This window comes from Bidens hawaiensis, unplaced genomic scaffold (genome assembly GCF_021521415.1).
Source record: "Bidens hawaiensis isolate Kalapana, Puna unplaced genomic scaffold, B.hawaiensis_p1.1 tig00011073_1, whole genome shotgun sequence".
In the NCBI taxonomy this organism is placed as follows: domain Eukaryota; kingdom Viridiplantae; phylum Streptophyta; class Magnoliopsida; order Asterales; family Asteraceae; genus Bidens; species Bidens hawaiensis.
Window position 1 is genome coordinate 90,894 of NW_027491853.1, and position 22,107 is coordinate 113,000.

Below are 22,107 nucleotides of genomic sequence, written 5' to 3' on the forward strand. Positions count from 1 at the left end.
ACCTTCATAAACGACCAAATATTTAACGTTCACCCTGAGCCAAAATTAATATTTTTAACATCACCTAAACTCATTTTGAATATAATCGTTTTTACGCAAACCAAAACCATTTTTTTAAGATGACTCAAACTCATTATCCTTATAACATGTTTTAATCAGAATCAAAATTGACAACTTTTTTTTAAATGACTCAAACTCATTTTATTATTACATGTTTTGACCTAAACAAAATTATATTTTTTTTATAATGACCTAAACTTATTTGGCTTATATCCAGTTATAACTAAAAGGCGTTTTGACCTGTCAAAGTTCTCAATCGTTGATCCGAAACAATAAAAGTATTTAAAAAAATGATCAAAACTTATTTTGATGTCATTTTAACTTGAACCAAAATTGATACTTTTTTTCTAAATGACACTAAATCATTTTGGTTATAACATGCGCATCAATATTCTTACATTGGAACGCCGACAAAAATAAACACGTTGTAATTGTGTGTTTGAAATTTATTAATACGTATTATATTCAAAGATATAAATGAAAAATAAAGAAAAAGAATATAGATGACTATATGGGTAAACTAAAGGGAGAGTAATTATTAATTAAATTTACAAAAGTTGAGTATAGTTGAAGGGTTAAATTTGTAATTATATTTTAGGTTCATAATTGCATATTTGAGTTGTACTCTTGTGCTTAATTGACTTGTACGTTATAATAAACACCTCAAAATAAAACAAATTTTATATTGAAACGTCAACAAAAATAAGCATGTTGCAATGGTAAGTTCGTTTTTGTTTAAAACCCAATATTTTAAAAGATATTGAAGAAATAAAAAATTTTAATGAATTTGTCAATTAAATGGGTAAAGATAGAGGGTTTGTGTGTAACTAATTTATAAATTAACAAAGTTGTATTGAAGTTGAAGGATTACTTTTGTAAATATTTTCTAAAGTAACCATTTATAACCGTCACAAATACTATATTGCCCTTATATTTTCAAAATTGAATGCATTAGTGATTGTATTTTATGCAATAGTGATTGTACCTCTTAAAATTTAAGAGGTCTTTCACTCATATTTTATATATAGTATAGATATTAAATTTTATTGATTTTACATACGATCGATTGGACGATAATTATCTATACTTGCGTTATGTGTTGTGAAGGGCTTTATCACATTGGAAACATGGTTTTAAAGCCTTTTAGACACCACATGGTGAGACGTTTTGGCCACCCAAAAAGTCCTAAAGTAGTGTTTAGGCATTCAATCACTATTAGATTGAGATGAATAATTTATAGAAAAAAACGTGAAAAAAATGATTCTTTTTTTTAACCCCTTGTCAAGAGTATAATATACTATCTCCTATCTCCTTCAGAGAGACAATCGGGAAAGGGAACGAAATTTGATCAACTAAGAAAAAGTTGGTAATAGATAGCAATTGATCTATTTTTACTTTAAATGGCAAGAACAATAAGGAATGTGCCCTTTTATTTTATTACTACATGTTCCATTAGTAACATTCCTTTGTAGTTTTGATTCTTTATTTTACTTGTGCTTAGTCTTTCTCGATTATAAATCATATAGAAATTTTTTAAATTGATTTTTTTGATTGGTTAATCAATAGTATTCGGCTAGAATCCCATTTTGACTCTGGACCATTCATTCTATTATTATTAGGGACCCAAACAACCCCCCTAAATGGTTCAACCAATCAAATTCATACCTCACAAACTCCAACCAATCACACATTTATTTTGTTTATATTTAATTTAAATTATAATAACCGAGTAATGATTAAATGTGCTCAATCCACCACGCCCATTTTCGACAAAAAAACCCCAATGCTGACATGACGCCACATGGCGCTAAACACCATCATAGGGGCACACACACATATGTGTGCACGCGTAGTGTAAGAGAGAGAGAGAGGGAGAGAAAATACATGACCGCATCATCCTTTTCTTTTCCGTCCCGTTATATATTTACTGGATCAATTGATGCCACCCCCTACGCCCTTGACGCGTTGTGAGGGCGGTAAAGCCCCTCATGCAACCCCATTTCTTGGCCACAACACCCAACATGCGTATTGAGGAGTGATAACCCTCATAGCCCCATAGACCATCCTCGAGGCGCCATGGTGTTTTTGTTTTTCGCTTCAACCCCTATGTAGATGGCGCCCATGGTGAGAATATTTGGTCAAATATGAACATTGTTTTACAACAAATTTTTTTAATAAAATATTTTTTTCCAATATAATCTATCCAACCCAGAATTTAAACTCACACTTTTATACAAAAAATATCAAACCCACACAAACTCTGCAAAACTCTCTAATCAAAATACCGAATATGGATTTCCCCACGTCTTCCTTATGGACAATATATTGTTACAACCATTTTTTTGCAGTTAACAATGACACAAACGATTACGAGGTGGAGGAAGAGATGGTTGCGAGTGTGTGTGAGGTCACAACAAAGTATTTGAAATCTGTTTGTTTTCCTCCACGCCCGCTCTTGAAAAGAGAATACATGCAACGAGACCGTATGGCCGTGAACACTCGTGATAAAAGATTACTTCGATGACCCGCCAAGATACAAGAACCATAGAATATTAGGGGTCGTTTTCGGATAACTAAACGTTTATTTTTGCGCATTACCGAAGATTTGGAGTACGCGTTTGATTACTTTAAGCAAAAACCCGACGCAAGAGGGATGCTAGGATTCGCTTCTATTTAAAAGTGTACTTCAGCGATACGTGTGCTCACCTACGGAAACACGATTGACATCAACGACGAGTACTTAAAGATAGCTGAGAAAACAACACGAGACACCTTGGGGCATTTCTGCTACGATATATTTTTATTTAAAAAAGAATTATTTCACTAGCTTGTTATTTTTTGAAAACGTTTCTTAATTTCTTAATTAAATATACATGCATATTTGCATTTTAAAAAGGAATAATAAACCTATACGCTTCACGTTATCTGAGAAATCCCACTTGAAGCAACCTACTACGAACTTACAAGATGCATGAAAGGAACAAGGTTTATCGGACATGATTGGGAGTAGAAATTGTCGTCACTGCGAGGCCAATACTATTTGAGTGATGATATATATCCTGAATATTCGATTATCTTGAAAATGTTATAGAGACCGATAAATGAAAAAAGGTCTTATTTTAAGAGAGTATAAGAATTTTCGCAAAAGATTATCGAGAGGTATTTTTGGGTTCTTCAACAACTTAGCATTATGTGAGAAATCTCTGTCGCTTATGGTCGCCGGAACAAATGAGAAATACTATATATGCTTGTATCATATTATATAGTATGATTTTTAAAGACGATAGGTGAACGAGATGTCAAAATTATACACCAGACAATGCAAAGAACAAACTCAAGCAAGTGTTTTATTTCTTTGATTAAACATAGGAACAACATACAAATGTTTTATTTCTTTGATTATGCTTTTAATTTTAATTTTAATTTTTATTTGTAGCTCTTCTCAGCGTTTTGATTATAAAAAGAAAACGTTTTTCATACAATATACTAACATGGTGAAAAATTTAAGATTCTTATTGTTTCGTTGCCCTTTCACAATTATTAATTTTAACAAAGTACTAATGTATCGTTCACCTTTTTTTTTCTAACTACAAGTCATAAAGACCAACAAAACTAGGATAAATAAACAAAGAAAGAAAATAAAATCGTGATACAAATTATCTTATTTAAAAAATATTATATTTGAAGAATTTAATAAGACATGTATATAACATCTACCTATATTAATAAAGAAAATAATTCTGAACACATATCATTTTAAGATTAATTCTCATTATTAAATTTCCGTCCAAATCACTTCTTTTCTATTGATGGAAAAAAAAATCGTTCAATATATGTTATTGATTGATTATAAATTCAACATACCATATTAATTGGTCAATTTCCATTGATTGAATTATTAATGTCGTAAATTATATTGTAAACATACTTAATATAAAAAAATATTGATATAATAATTACGTGTCATAAAATATATTTTCTTTAAAATTAAATTGTATATAAAAGAGTTTATGCTTAAAGAGTACACAAACATACAATTTTTGAGATATAAGAAAACTATAATAGTTTTTTTAATAAATATTCAATGTTTAATAAGTCATAAAAATCCTAAAAATTTAATCATAAAAAGGGATTTAAATATTATTTTTTATTTATTTTTATTAAGTTATTTATTGTAATTGATACATTAACTTATCCCGTGTAATACACGGGTTTCTAAAGCTAGTTTTCTAATAATTTTAATGAAGACGCGAGTCACTTCCTTGGTTAAAGTGAATACAATAATGAATTTGAAGGGTTATTAAACCATATGTAATGAGAGAGTTATGAGTAAAGATTTGGTGGTGTAAACCATAGTACACGAAGTAAACTAGAAGTGCTACAGTATCAACCTTAAGTTGTAAACTCCAAGTACCTGTATAAGGCAGGGGTTCCGATTACGAATTTTATTATTATGGGTTAGACCTTAGCCGTGAGTATAGACCACACCTTGGTCAAATTTAAGTTAACATAACTTTTCATATGCAAATGTTATAGTCAAAATAATGTTTCTATATAGCTAACGAACATAAAGTTTTACATACAAGAGGCATAGTGTCACACCCTCAAAATCCACTAACGGAGTTTTACCGTCAGAGGGTGTGAACTGGCAGGATCGGAATCATTAGTTATAATCAAACCAAAGAAAAACGTTTAAATGTAAATAAGTGCGGAAGCGTAAAACCTTAATTCAAAAGTTGCGTCACGCAGGACGACTTAAAACCAAATGTAACTATTAAAAATTAAGTTTGCAGAATAAAGATGGTTTCAATTAATGCATGCTCCTAAACCGCGCGCCCGCCTCGGCTACCTGAGAATAACATACTAAAAGTGTCAACACAAGGTTGGTGAGTTCACAAGTTAAATAAGATAAATCGTTTAGCGTTTTGCGTAACCTCGTTACGACGATTCAGTGTTTTGCGTAACCACGTTACGACGTTTAAGTGTTGCGTAACCACGTTACGACGTTTAAGTGTTGCGTAACCACGTTACGACGTTTAAGTGTTGTGTAACCACGTTACGACGTTTAAGTGTTGTGTAACCACGTTACAACGTTTAAGTGTTTTGCATTACCAGATAGTGTTATGTCAAATTATATATCGATAGGTAGCTAATCTATACAACAAGTATCGCTAAGTGGTTCGCGACCGAAGCTGACTGTTTATCAAGTGCCCGTCACCAGGTCAATCCAGACCATGGTAAGTGTTAGCCAAAATTACACCCACTCAACCTCCAGTTGAGCTTAACGTCGGGTGGGGTTTGTCAAACCCAGTAGTACTACTCAACAGTGACTCGCTATTCCAAATATTAACCGGTCCGATGTGTGGGACTTCAAATGTTACGTTTGCCGCTTAGCCTTTACAAGTGATATATAATTTATAACAAAATCTTAAATATGCGTTTATCTCAGAAAATATGTTTATCGGAGTATGTTATCTCCCCCAAGTGAAAAACGTTTGAAAACAGTTCAAAGAGCGGGGTAAGTGAAACTCACTGTTTGCGAAGAATATCCCGATCTAGATCACCAAGTGATGTGCGTCGTAGAAACTCTCTAGCGTTCTAAATAACAAAGAGATTTTCTAAGTATCGGTACGTTTAACGAGTCTCTAGACTCGGCACATAATACCTATGCACGTAACAGATTTCGTGTTTCGTTTGTGAATTGTGTGTGACTTAAACAAGTACAATTGTGATACGATACATGAGTGAGCAATTACTTTCGTGTCACGTACTAATAACATACTTTACTAGCAATTATTCCCGTAAGGGCATTTTGGTCAACAAACAAAGATTAACTAACCATTATTCCCCATAAGGGCAATTTGGTCAATTCATGGCAATCAACTAACAACTATTCCCCGCAAGGGTATTTTGGTCAAAATACAACAATTATACAAAAACTATCATATTTCATGCATTCCTACACAACTCAGCAGCTAGTTTCGTTATGACAGAATTTCTACTTGAAAGATTGCACTAGTTCACCGATCATAACGTCTCAATTAATTCACCAAAAATCACCACAGAAGCATACATATCTTAGGTTTCCAGAACATATTTTATCTTATTTTTATTCCACATATTTTTCTTATAATGACCAAAACATTACAGCAAACTCATATCAGTCAGATTCATGTGCAACAGAATGTTATTTGCAATTCCCATTAAACGAAAAATCCAATAAATGCAAGACCACTTGGGTTTGGTTCCTAACTCAATGAGTCAACTTCCAGAAGTGGAACCAACCCAATTGGTCTCGTAGTTCATGAGATATAACATTTACAACATAACCTAACAGCAGGTCTAACAGCTCAGCTTTGCATCACGTTTTTGTAAAATCATAAAAGTATACTTCCACTTATCCAAAAATTACGAATTTATACTTTATAGAAACTAGACTCAACCTAGTTTACTGCGGTACCCACAATCTCAATCAATTTTCACGTTTACACTTCGTTACAGTCACTTAAACATCGTATATACATTCTGTCCAGAATCGTTCACATCAAAACTCAACATAATAACAATCTATGAACTATCATGCATCCATATAACCCTCTAGACACTATAACTACTATCCATGCATATCAATTACACCATACATACAAGATTAGGGTTTGTGTTTTAACTCAAATCAAAGACAACAATGAATCATGCAACAACATCAATCTAGTTATCAATCCATTATCCAACTAACAACAATCATATTAATCACATACATGCACATGATCGGCCGATTAGGGTTTATACACAACCCATTAAACATCAAAATTAAACAACAAAGAGGTAAGAGGTGATCAAGTATACCTTCCTAGCACCTAGTTCTTGGATTAATCTCTTGATTTGATGTGTATATGTGTGAGTTGGTGGACGGCAGCCGTGGAGAACCAAGGAGGGGAGGGCCGATCGGTCTTGAGTTTATAAAATAGATTAGGGTTTAGTGTTTAGGTTATATTTATAGATAACCAAGTTACATTCTAGTCCCTAAACTTTCAAGTACTACATCTCTAGCCTAAACTAGTTGGTTCTTGTTTCTTGTTTAACATTCCACATAACAATCAAGTAACACACATATACCTAACACATAATAATCACATAATTAGTGTTTTGACGTTTGTCGTTTATTTATCAATCGCTCGCGTCAACTCGTTTGCGTTTCGGTGCAAATCCCGAAAGACTACACATGTAGTAAATGTTAAGCGTCATTTAAACCCTAGTTTAAATGTAATGAAGTATGCGTTATAGATTCAACGATCTTAAAGTTTGAATTGACGGAGTTGAGTTAACGGGGTTAACCTGAAATTGACGATTGTCACACATAGAAGAATAAATATAGCATATACTTGGTAAATAAAAACAAGGACTAAATGTCTGAATGTTTTACACAAACAAATGATTTATCAAGTCTAAAGCTATACAAAACAGACTAAAGGTCTGAAGCTAGATCATTGATCTAGTTATTTACAAAATTCATTCTCGTACTATTGGTCCGAGGTAACTTACAGACACAAATCAGTGGAAGTGTTGATCATAACAAAGATGAATACGTATGATCTCTTTACAAGAAACATCTTTAAACAAGTCATTTACACAAAAGTTTGCATGAGATTACACATCCCTAAAACTTTAGTATCCGATGAAATTCAAGCTAGTTATTTATGTGTATGGATCCTTACATATGTGGGCAAATAGTAGGCATATCCCACTACACTTAGTGCATGTACCTATATCATTGAGCCAGTCTATAGGGTTGTGAGGGCTAGAATATGTGATATAAATGGTACGCCGGTCTAGAGGGACGATTATTGTTAAGTATGAACTAAAGGGTTACGTAAATTATTTAAGCGTCAGCGTTTTGTAACACCATTGAATAAACAGAAATGTATGTATTACCTTTAAATAGACACACACACACACACACACACACACACATATAAAACTTGACCAACATAAGTGACAGCAAGTTAACAACGTTTAACATCCATAAACATAGGATTCAGCTTAACAAAATATGGAAGCAACGAAGACGAGTCTTGTGTTCGGTCCGCATAAGAACGTGAACTTCTTCCAGTACCATAAGATTTTAGTTTCCTGATTTTTACTACCATAAACCATTTAGTAGCTTAAAGGCATAAACGCATCATAAAAAATTGAAATATAAAAATGATAACTTATAAAGATTAATCCCCTGCGTGTCGCGAAGGATCTTTAACCGTGCTGTCGCGTCACACAATGACTTTTTATTCACAGGGAGTTTTATTCTTTGCTATCGTTTCGTGTCTAATGTACATAAAATTATACATCTTTTTAGTATCAACTAATCTCTAAAAACTGCAACTTCTATCAAATAATACAGCTCAAAAGACTATTTATCACAATAAAATGTAATTTCAGGTAAACCAAAGCCTTAAACGACGATACAAACAAAAAGACAAAGAAAAACGAAAGAAAACTCAAGAAAACCCTTAGACCCCCCCCCCCCCCCCCCGTGCCCCTAGGCATGCCCCCATGCTTTTGAACACAGGAAAAGACAAATCTGGTTCGTGTTGACCTGTTTTGTATTATTGACGATTTTGACTTTGACCTCTGAGTTAAAGTCTGTATATGAACTATGATGATTCGTTATGACTGATCATTCGTTACGCGGTCATAACGAATGGGACTCATTCGTGTGACTTGATAACGAATGAACATATAATTCGTTATCTATCCATTCGTTATATTAAGATAACGAATCAGGTACGTCAAGATAACGAATTAGGCTAACGAACTAGGATGACGAACCGGACCATGTTAAGATAACGAATTAGGTGATTCGTTACTCAAAAATTCGCTAAGTTAAGATAACGAATTAGGCCATGTTCTAATAACGAATTAGGCCATGAATCAGGCTATGCTCAAATAACGAATTATGCTTAATTCGTTATAGCGAATGAGTGGGCGATGTAGATAATAATTTAAAAATCCTAATGGAAAATGTGTTAAGACAGTTAACCCCAGCCAGGGGCTCTTGCCCTTGGACCCCGCTAGGGGCTGCCGCCCCTAGAACCATGCTGCAAGGGGCGCTGTCCCCGGACCCCCTTTCGTTAAGGGTTATAATTAAACCAGAAATACGATATGGATAGTAATAGCAATTAATACGCGTAATTGTTATACAGTTAGTCGCGCACAGCTAAGGAAAGTGATAACCATTAACGGTGAACGTAACCGAGCTCAGGCGAGTTTCTAGCCCCATTTCTTTGCTAAGTTTTCGGGGCTGTGTGTATACTCGATGTGATAGTTAATACACTTACCTTAAATGGTAAGTGTATGCCATGCATGATTTATGTGATAGATATTATGTTATGAATGTGAATGAAAGCTTGTCGGTACGTGAATGATCTTCGGATATTGCACGTATTGACAAGGGAGGTATGAAAGATGAATGTGTATAATATATACACACACACACACACACACACACAACATATGAGTATGCATAAATGATTAAAGAAAGTATATGTATGTTACGGGTATGTAAAGATAGAATGTACGAAGATGAAGAAGTAAGAGATCAGACCCTAATAATATATGAGATAGAGAAGAAAGGGATCAGACCCTAATAGTATCTGAGATAGATAAGAAAAAAAGGATCAGACCCTAATAATATCTGAGATAGATAAGAAATGGATCAGACCCTAATAATATATGAGATAGAAAAGGAAAGAGGGATCATACCCTAATAATATCTGAGATAGAAAATGACAGTAACTATATAGTATAAAAGTAATAAAGTATGATCGTATGTATGAAGTTATGTAATGAAAGTAAATTAGTAAGTAATTATTATGTATCTTCGGATGCATAATTGAAGGTAAGCATATGTATTATATGATGTGTGATTAACTAGAACTCACTCATCGTAGCTGACTTTTAGTATGCACGCAGGTGAGTAGGATGAGGCAGCTAGCTTCAGCGGGGACACATGGCAGGAGAATAAGAGTCTGGCATCTGAAGACGCATGATGTTTTATATATAATGTTTTAATTTTGAAAGATAAGAATGTTTTAAGACATGTTATGAATTATTATTATTATTGTAATGCTATGAAAGTTTTATATTCCGCGTAAAGTTTTAATTAACTCTGATATTTAGAACAATGTTTATAAGTAAATCTAACGTTCAATGTAAAGAACTGGTAACGGGGCCTTAAATTTGAGAACCGTAACCTATGGGAACATAGTTGTTCAACGAATTTAGACCGTTTGCTTGATTCGATAACAATATTTAAATATGTGTTATATTATATGTTGTCTGTTTCTGATTTATAATTTTATGTAAGGTTTTTTTAATTATTATCTTAGTGTATGTTTTTTAATCCAGATTTTTATAATTATTATTATTATTATTAATAATATCCATCCAATGTGTTATATTTTAGTTTAATTATATGTATGTTGTTAACTTAATGTTTATTTTGAATTTTCTTAACTTCGTTTTAATTATATTCATTAATTTAATAATTATGAAAAATAAAAAAATTAAAAGTAATTCGATTTACACATATATATATATATATATATATATATATATATGGGATGGTTTATTGGGAAACGTGAAAAAAGTGGGAAACTGTGGAACTCCCTTCTCAGCCATTGATCACATCATTTTGTAAAAAAAACCCCTAAAAAATAACTAAAAAAACTATAAAACAAAAAAAATGAAAAAATAAAAAAAATAAAAAAAAATCAAAATGTTTATCTAGCATCCCCGATAAAAAAAAAACTTCTTTAAAAAATTGAGAAATTAATTAAAACAATATAAAAAAATAAAAAAATAAAAAAACAATAAAAAATATCTAGTATTCCCCGTTCAAAAAAATATCTTGGTTTATTCTTCGGGTTTAGTTTAGCGTTTAGGGATAGGTTTTTATGAGGTTTAGGTTTTCCGGGTTAAATTAGGTTGTTTAGGTTGGGGGGAGGGGGGGCTTTCTTTTACACATGACGATTAAAAGATAGTAGAAAAAGAAAAATGCACATATATATTATAACAACAACATTGAAACTCGCATTTTCTTGTACACGCGTAAAACATAACTTGAAAATGTTCATGAACACTAAATTTCATGAGATAACTGTAGGTTGGTTTTTAATATATAATTGTTGAATATACATTAAAATTATAACGAAACGTTTTGTCTTACATATAAAATCTTTAAGAACTATTTTTTACATCTAAAATTTTAATGAAATTTTTTGTTTTACGTGTAAAATGTTAATGAAAAATGTTATTTTACATGTAAAATATTAAATTTTTACACGTAAAATCTTAAATAACTGTTAGTTTACTTTAAAAATGTTAATGAGATTTGTTGTATTACGTGTAAACTGTTAATGAAAAGTTTTATTATTTATGTTAGATATTAATTTTTACATGTAAAATTTAAAAAAAAAAACTGTTGTTTTACATGTAAAATGTTAATAAAATTTGTTGTTTTATATGTAAATGTTAATAAAAAATGTTACCTGTAAAATATTAATATTTACATGCAAAATATTAAAGAACTGTTGTTTTACATCTAAAACGTTAATGAGATTTGTTGTTTTACGTGTAAAATGTTAATGAAAAGTGTTCCCCCCCCCCTCTCCAGGCAAGCTAAAAAAACCTTAACCCGCTAAAAGGTAAACTAAAACCGAAGGCTATACTAAGTTGAGTGTTTTTTTTGGAATGGGGATGCTTGAATTTTTTTTGTTTTTTTTTACTTTGTTTATTTTTTTTCGTCTTTTTATATTTTTTAAATTAATTTTTTGATTTTTTTTGGATCGGGGATGCTAGATAAAAATTTTAGTTTTTTTACTTTTTTATTATTTCGTTTTTTTTGTTCTATAATATTTTTAATTGTTTTTTTATTCTTTTACATAAATAATGTGATGTGGGTTGATTGAGGGTGCACTATAAGGATGCGATGAATTGATCAAGGGTTGGGAATGGAGTTCTCTAGCTAGTTCCCCACCTTTTTGGAGTTGTCTTTTAAACCAAACTCTCTCTTTATATATAAGTTAGTAATGATGTAGATGGCGAGGTTGAGGTTTGTAAGGATTTAGTGTTATGAGAAATACGAAAGTATTAGATTGATGTCAGAAATGATTTGACGTAGTATATATAAGGAGGTGGATATGAGTTTCTCATATCCAATGTTATTGCAGATGCTTTTAGTGTTCATTTGCTGTACTTTTTTTTACCAATTCACCATGCATTTTATTTGAATTAGCTATGCTTGAATAGTTTTGAAAATAAATTTAAATATGCTAGAAACAAAAAATAATGATGGTTTTCGTTCTATCTTTTGTTGCTTATTCAGTCAATGATAATTTTGTTGCTATATCTTGTCACTTTTATAGCATAATCATGAGCACGATTGCCTCTCAAAAACAGAATGAATTATGAGAATCATAATTTGGTCTTTTACTGGAAACTTTGAATGATTGCAATTGACAACAGGATCCATTCATGCATTCTTTATTTATTAATTTTAATTTGAGAACAATTATTTGAATGCTCTAGGTTATGTTATGTGTTACGGAGAAAATTCCTATTATGGGTTTAGGGTGGAAGGGATACTTCCTTATTGTAATTCTTTGAAGAAGGTGTTTGGGATTGAGTTTCAGATTGATTTATTGGGTTCTTTTAAAAAACTAATAAGTCTAAAAAAAATGTTTGGAAAGTTAATAAGTCCCTTTTGTTTTGACTTTTTGAAAGAGTTCAAAAGTTGTTTTTCAAATGCCACAAAAACCTTGCTTTTCAAAACTGTTTTTAGCTTTTGATAACAAGTTGCGTTGCACTCACCCTTCACATCATTTACCCTTCATCGCCACAACCACCCTCCGATCATCACCACCCACCGTCACTCACTTAAAACTAAAACAAGTTTTAAAGAATGTATTTTTTGATCATTTTACATAAATAAGCTAAGCCAATTAGCCAAACACATTATAAAAAAACTTATTGACTTTTCACACTATAAAAGATTATACAAACACTTTTTTAAAAATTCATTTTGAAAAAAGTTATAAATTAATAAGCACTTTTAGAGTTAAATAAGCAAACCCAAACACCCCTGAAAATTTCATGTCAATTTTAATAACTTTGAAAGCAGAAGGGTCATTTGGTCATTAAACCAAAGTTAAAACTCAGGGTCCAATATGCATTTTCGTATAAGTTGATGATAGTTCGACCATGATCCAATTGCCGATGGTATGCTGGGAAAATGCAAAGGAAACATATCGTTGGGGCAAAGCCCGACGGTCCGTCGCGCAGCTATAAAGACACTGAACGTTGAGTTGACACATGGTTGATGACCAATCATCGGGGAATGACACGTGTTGATGATGTGACATTGCAGCGGACCGACGAAGGTGCTGCCAATGGTCTTCCATCTAGATGTTTTCGAAGTCTGACACGGAATGACGTGTGTTCGATGACACATCATTGAGGTGGCCCAGCGGATCGATAGAGAATTCTGACGGTCTGCTGAGATGGTTGAAACCATATATAATTAGTGGGCATAGGCAGACCATTCTGCTCATTCCGAAATCCCGGTACCTGTCTCAATTGGTGTTCTCAAAACCCTTCAATGCATCTTGATCCATGTTTCGCGCACTGAAATGTTGTCAAGACTTCGTTAGACGAACCCTCGAGCTATAAGCGAAGTAGAGATTCTGCACGACCAGTTTAACTCATTACACTAGTTTTGTAAGGTATAACGATGTTATAGGAATTTTGTTAAACTAGCTAGAACCTAGTTTAGGGTATATTCAAACCTTAATCACCAATCAGTTCTTGTACAAAGGTTTGACAAAAAGTCATGTTTATTCATCACGAAGAAACCTTTTATAATTTGAACTTTAATAATTTTTTTTTTTTTTTAAATAATCGAAGTTTTATATAATTTACTATAAAACGATTACAATAAAGTGGCAAACGGGCAACAAGCTGCGCCGCAACCCCCTTTTGAACAGCAAAGCCAATCCTGCTAAAAACGAAGCTTTGAGACTATAATAATAGATAAATGTTTTATCAAAGGTTTGAAACTATAAAACATGAGTTAGCAAAGTCTGCGGGTAGATCATACAGAGATCAAGATATTTATGTAAACCTATTATTATAAGTCAAGCATAAGAAAAGCGAAGGTTACTAGACCAAGCTTATCAACCAAAACAAAAAAGGTGAATACGCTAAACATTTAAACATTTTATCAAACAAGTTTTACTATTTTAAGACATATATTTGTTAAAGTGTTGATAAACGTTTACATGGGAATGTTAAATCTATAAAATGTTATATCACAAGGTAGAGAATATAAACTCAGGCTAATTAAACATGTGTTTAAATCCAAGTATATTTGACTAAATGGCAGATGGCATGTCATAAGACATTCTCAGTATGATCCTTGTCGGTATGAGGGCTCAAGGAATAGTTACGAGTGTGTGTATATTAGTAGAATACACATCGAGGGTCGTAACAAGAGGATCTTACTGAGTTATCAGAAAACTATATTTGTGTTTTAAAAAATTTCTGAATTAATTTTGAGCCAGTCAACGTTTCACCAGCATATATCTATCGTATTTTAAACAAGTATTTTCAGGTGATCAAGCTTAGAAGGTAAAGCAAGTATAGAAGTCATGTAAGCGAATGATAGTTAGTTGCTTTACTCTGATGGCTCAATTTTTGTTATAATTAAATCCTAATAATTTTGTACTAAATTAAACAAATATTTTGTAAAACTATCGGGTGTATAAATTCCGGCGTTTATATAATGAATATTTTAGTTTAAATACTTCCTGTATAACGTAACAATGATATATATACAAATCTGGTACCATATGTTGGTTACACTTTCACTCCCTAAGTCGGAGTGTGACAACTATACTACCCTAAATTCTATCAATCTTGCATTGTCATTTCATTTATATCATCAATTACCCTAAAAAGGTTGAGTCACTATCAACACTTCTCTTAAGTACCACAAAACCAATTTTCTTTGTTTCCTTTTTAAACATAATTATAAAAATGATGGATGATTAGGTACGTAAAGATTAAGGCTCCACTTGCAAATTCTTTCTCCTCTTTCCTAATCGGTAACTACAACCCTCATCCCACTACCCTAAGACTATCAGTTATGGTTTAACCAGAAATAGTTAGTTAAAGCGCAACGTCACTGCCACGTAGACAGTGCAACTTTAACTAGCCCGATCTTTTACTAGCGTGTTATGAGTTAACTAAGTTTAACTAGATATAAAAAAATGCCAAAATGATGTGATTAGTTATTAGTGGGTTGGACCCACTTTTTATGTGTGTTTCACGCTGTTAAGGGGATGGCGCTCTCTGTATTTGGCGCCACTTTTAACTAGCACGGTGCGATGTGCTAGTGTGTTAAAGGCTGAGCTAGGCACCTATAATGCCCTTTGCGTGAGACCATAACAAATCTAACAAATGGTTTAATAACCTTGGCTGATTGTGGTACCTGCATGATGCACCTGCATGATGTCTCTATTACCCTTAAAAGGTATTATATTAAGATAGTGGTCTTAAGGAAATAATCAGAATTACATGAAAAAGGAAAAAACATTTATCCTTTGTTACCATCTACTCACAAAATAATATTACACACTTCGATCATGCATTTCTGTAAAGCCCCGTTCCCGGTGCCTCACTTTAGCGTTGGATTTACTAAACACAGTTCTACAAATTAGAGTTTATTAAAACTTTCGCGGAAACGTTAACTTAAATCATTCGATACAAAATATTTGGTCTTCTCTTTAAAACATACATATACAACATCATATTTAAATCATCATTCTCTTCCAGCTTCAGATGCCAACCATTCAATCCATGCCATGTGCCATCCTCATGCTTGCTCCTCAGTCTACTCACATGCGTGCATACTAAAAGTCAGCTACGTTGAGTGAGTTCTAGTTAATCAAGCAACTTACCATACAACCATTATATGCAATTATATACGTGTCCGAAGACACATAATCCGTTGTCTATTCTGCTCACCTTACCGCTTGACCACTTATCTATCACCTACGCCTTAGCCACTTGTTTTACGGAAGCACATAGAGGCTTTCCCTCACACTCACGTTATGCCACTTGTTAACGAAGGCATGTCGAGGGTTGTCCTCCCACGTACTCTCATCGTGCCACTTTAATACAAAGGCACGCATAGGCTTACCCTACCACGTACAATCATCATTATACCACTAACACCCTTAGTGGACCCCTTACCACTTCTACCACACTTTATTCTACTTGTCTACAACACACTTCCTATCAGCTCATCATTTACATAATAAACAAGTCACATCATAGCATTCATACACACTAATAACCACTTAACAATCATGCTCCTTGACGATACGTGCAATATCCGAAGATCGTTCACGCACCGCAAGAATTCATAAATAACTCGTATATCCTCTATAGCATATACTTACCACTTAAGGTAGGTGTATTCACACTTCACATCGAGTATGCACACAACCCCGAAAACATAACAAGGAAATGGGGCTAGAAACTTACCTGAACTCGGTTACTTCTTCCGCTAATGGTTAATCCTTCTTGAGCTGTGCGCGACTAACTGTGTAATCGTTACATATATTAAATACGGCTCTAGCTCTTCTTGTCGTTTACTTAATTAATCTTATGCGTCTAGGCCGGTTTTACTTTATTACATCATTACACGGTTAGTTAATCGTTACCCGTTAACCTTTAAAGGTATCTTTCATAAATTATCAAAGTCCAAGGACTATTATGTAATTAACTCGTTCTTTTCTAAGTCCAGGGACTGTTCTGTCATTCCTTTAAACTTCTAGTTCGTTACTTGGCTTTTTAACGAATTGGCTTATCATAACGAACTGGTCCTTATAACGATTTGGACTTTATAACGAACTGGACCCTTGACGAATTCGTCCATATAGCGAACCAATCCATGTAGCGAATTGGATCTTCTGATTCGTTATCTCTTTTAACAAATGATTAACGCGAATTGGGAGCTAGTTCGTTATCTTATCCTTAACGAACTAAGTCTAGTTTGTTAGGCTTTCTTTAACGAATCACCTGACGAATTACCTCTAATTCGTTAACTCCCCGTTAACAAATTAGGGTTAGGTCAGAGAATGTCAGAAACATTCTCTGACATTCCCTTAACTCGTACATATATTCTCCGGCGCCGTCGTTGCCGGAATAACGGGATCTCGCCGGAAAAGCGAGGTCTCGTTTGTTTCACCACCGTTTTTACCTTTTTTCGTCCCGTTCGATCCAGATCAGAGCTAGGGTGATCCCTAAGCTCATCTTAGGTTCGGTTTATACCCGATTCCACCCGAATCTCGTGACTTCAATGGTTTACCGGCGTCGGCTCGTCGTTTCGTGACTAAATCTAACGGGTTTGGATCTCGACGATATCATACTATCGTTACCTCGGGTTGATGCTCGGTTTCTTCTTCTATTTCGGCTAGAGAGAGAAAGTAGGATGAGAGAGAGCTAAGTGTGTGTTTTGGGTGGTTTATGGTATATGTGTAAATTGAAGGGATTAATGGGTGATTGTGGTTTATATATTATGGGTTATGGGCTTGAGCCCATGGTCTATCTTCCTCCTTTTCTAGTCCAGGTCCATTACCCATATTACTTAACCCAACGCAAACCAAGCTCATAATAACTCCTACTTATTTTATTATTCCTCCACTAACCCGAGTAAACTTTCCCACTAATAATAAAAAATATAATTAATATTATTTTATAAATTTCGGGATGTTACAATTTCTATAACATCGTATCTGTAGAAAATTCTTTGGATTTTAATATGATCGACACTTATTTCTTTTAAGATTTCAAGGCATTATTAGCTATACCTAATGTACGTTAAGTGATTATCGTACGCTAACTCACCCCTACTTATATATACCAATTGTTTATTATTATACTGATCTCAAATTTAGGGTGAAGTTACTGTACAATAACTGCTTAACGTACGATATGTACGCGACACGCTTAACGGCAAAAACAAAAACGCTCAAGGCAAAAATACTAAAACACTCAGCCAAGAACTAAAACGCTTAGCCAAAAAACTAGAACGCATAAAAACGGTTTTCATGAAAAAAGTAAAACATTGATCAATTAACGATCCAAAACTGTTTATTTCGATGAACTAGTGATTAATTGGACATGTATTGAAGATTTCGAGATCTTGTTATGTGATTTCATGGATCAATTTCATGAATATCAGTATTCTTGTACTTAATGTACGTTAAGCAATTATTGTATTCTATAGTTTTTCCTCAAATTTAATTATAAAAAGACTTGATTTTGATGATGACGGCGAAACGGAGGCTTTCAAGAACCGTCTATGATTTATAAAAGTAAATCCAAGGAAGAGATTAAAAGAAGATAGAATCCGCGCGAAGATTATCGAGGAACAAAAGTATACATGTAAGATGGTGTGTGATGTGAAGGCCTACTCATTTCTATGGCTGAAAAATAGTAGCACGAGGGCAAGCGTTGATTGGAAATCATGGTGTTAATTTAATTTTGAAGATTTTCCTTTATAAATATAGGTTTGTTAATTATTTTTCTTTGTTCGATCAGTGTACTTTAAGCTTTTTGCTACTTGCATGAGGTCCTATTTGTGTTCTTTTATATAACTCAGAAGCCTAATTACGCACAACTAAATAGTCGGACACGAAACTTAAAAAATCCTCGATTCGAAAATAATACATAATCAATTTAATAGATAACTTAACACCAAATGTACGTTGATGATGCTGTTTATTTACATTTACAGGATTCATACAGGTGATAGCACGTACCATATATACGTTATATTTCAAAACATATGTATAAAAGTAAAAAATGCCAAAAGAAAAATTATTATAATTTTTTTTTCCTTTAGGAAAGTACAATCAGTATACCATATATCCCTCCACTCTTTTGATGTCACTCTATTAAAGCTTCAACACTCGCATTCTTGATCTCCCTATTCTTTCGCCAAAAGCCATTCAAACAACAAAGGCAACTCTTGTTTCCTCTTTTCTTTTCTTTTCTGTCTCACAACAAATCCAACTTTCTTCTTGTTTTTTTCCTTACCTCTTGTTTCTTTCTTTAACTAAATTCATCTTCATATTAATTATCAACAACCTTAAACATGATCCAAGAGCTTTTTGGTGGAGGTGCTGCTGGACTTCTAAATCGTGACCAAAACCCTCCCATTCCCGGATCACCCTCTTCTTCCACCACCATCACCACCACCACCACAGCCGCCACGGACTCCGCTACCGTCCCCAACCCGACCGCACCCGACATCCATAAATTAAGATGTCCGCGGTGTGATTCCTCCAACACAAAGTTTTGCTACTACAACAACTACAACCTCACTCAGCCGCGCCATTTTTGCAAGACTTGTAGACGTTACTGGACCAAAGGAGGAGCTCTACGTAACGTCCCGATTGGAGGCGGATGCAGAAAGAACAAAGGAACCACTATTGCGGCCGCGGTAGGAAAACCGATCTCCGCCACGGGTAAACTGAAAGCAGTGGTCTCATCTGAGCTTGGAAGGGCTGGTTTCATTAATGGTTTTGAACATGAGTTCAGTCCCAACCCAATATTATGGTCTGGTCCACCACAAACATCTCATCTTCTCTCATTACTCAGAGCTACCCAAAACCCTAACCCTAATTTCACATCAAATCCAGTATCCCATGTGAAAGATCAAGGCTTTATGAATGTTGGATCAAACATGGGGAGCCTAGGGTTTGAACCATTAGGTCAAACTCAAACATCATCATTAGGACTATGCGGTTCGTTGTGGAGAAACAATCAAAATGATCAGCAAGGGATGATCATGACCACTGGTCATGAAGTTCAAAACACTCAACGGCTTAGATCATCATATCCGGCAAACTACTACCACCATGATCAAACTACACCGTTGATCTTGGGTAGCAATGTGGCCAACACTTCGTCTTCGACGTCGACTTCAACCATCTTGGATTCTGCTCCAGTTCTTGCAGGTGGTGAGATAGGGTTCTGGAACCAAACCATTCTGTGGTCGGATCTAGCTGCAGCGAATGGTGCATACCCTTAAGAATGTTTCGTATATTTTTTTTTTGGTTATTCATAGTTAAGGGGTTAATTAATTAGCTAGGGTTTGTGGTAAACTTCAATTTGTGGTGATTTGGGGTGTGGTATATGAATATGGTTTGTTAATTTTTATTTAATGTCATGTATGTGTGCTTAATTAAGGAGTGTTTTGAGTTATATCACACACTTATGGGCTCACTTTGTACTCTTAACTCCATCTGTGCGTCAATGTTTTTCTGGGCTTCTTACTAGTGTGATATGAACACTCTTACCGCTTCATAGACTGACTTTATTTTCCTAAGGATAACCTCGGAAGTGTTTTTTCACGATTAGAGGTAGGGGCGTGTATGGGTTGATTTTGAGCTCATAGCTATTTAGTATTTCGGTTTTGAAAGACCATTGGGTTTCGGTTTGGTTAACGGCCAGTTTGGAAGCTAGGCATAAGTGAAACCGAACCGTAGTTTTAACTTTAAAGTACCATCAATTAATAATTTGTTTTTGTTATTTTGGTTCTAATAAAAGGTGATGCAATTCCAAAATAAGTTTTACATAATATTAATATAATCTTAAGAATGAGTTTTAGCTAAACCGATATTGCAGGAAATTAAAGTGAAGATTTGGGTTGGACGTCATAAGGTCTGATCAAGTTCGAATCCTATCTCAACTTAGTTTTCTCATTGTGGCTTTCGAGCGACGAGCTTTCCCCGAAACATTAGATAATGTGCTTGGACTATCAGCGTTATCTATGATCATGGACGTATGACGTTGTCTTTTGTCATTGGGTTACCCAAAGAATTGGTCAAAAGTATGTAGATCAGACATTTTTTGAGAAAAACAAAATCTTGCATTGAAGAATATACATGATCGACCTGGTTTCTTCATGCATTTAACAAAAATTAAATATATTCTGCTTTGGTGAGGGAGATTATAATAAAATAGTTGCAGGAATCAAAGGAGTGGGCAAAACACATAGATAAGAGAGCATATCTTCTTGGTTAACTCAAAACATATTTTTAGGGTTGATTTGCCTTTTCTGCTTAGTGGATGGATGATGGACGAAAAGAGAAGATTCTTGTATTCACTATTGTTACTATGATTTGCATGATATACTATTAGTATATTACTTTAATCCACAAATATCCCTATAATGATAGTTTATTAATGATCGATGCTATTTTATCTAATTAAATAAAATATTTTAGTGAGATGCAGAAATTTTGACCCTACTCAATTCTTTTGCTATACTTTCTGAGTACGTGCTTTTGACGATGTAGTTTTGCTATTTCAGGTGCAATAAGATATATGTTAAAACATCAGATTTTAATTGTTGAGTCTTATCATGGTTTGATGGTACTAGTGCATGCCTTTGTCTCCACAAAAAATAGACGAACATTTAGTCGTCGTATATAATAAGAATATTATCAAATTCTGTTTTACTTTCTATAAAAGCTACTGATTAGAAATATTCCTCGTACATTATTGTTACATCTATTTAACGTTAGTTTGTTTAATTTTATTCTTGATAGGGATAAACATTTGGAAACGAGTACCAGTGCCAGTATTCATATTGTACCGGGACCATACTAAACTAGTATCACACTGATAAATTCGGTATGGACATCATTTATACACTTGCACATAAAAACAGAACTTTTGGTGTGAATTAATGAGAACTATTACAAAAGTACCCACACAACTAGTTTGATTACCTTAAACATGTCGACGGATATTATGGATAGCTAGTACTATTCATTTGGCCTGACTAGCCCAATTGATGTGTTAGCACCACAAAGCATGCAATTGCATATATCCTATCAAACCCAAACCTTGAATGTATGTTGTGTTAGGCATATATAGTACGTTACGAGGCATCTAGTGATAACAAATGTAGTCAAG

General features: G+C 33.7%; 1 protein-coding gene across 1 annotated transcript; it reads left to right on the forward strand.

The window, feature by feature from the left end:
* Positions 1-19,008: 19,008 nt before the first annotated feature.
* Positions 19,009-20,414, forward strand: LOC143536946 (uncharacterized). The gene has a single exon (XM_077030822.1). It carries the CDS (start codon positions 19,277-19,279, stop codon positions 20,213-20,215), a length of 939 nt encoding a protein of 312 aa, XP_076886937.1. The 5' UTR covers positions 19,009-19,276; the 3' UTR covers positions 20,216-20,414.
* The last annotated feature ends 1,693 nt before the right edge of the window (positions 20,415-22,107 follow it).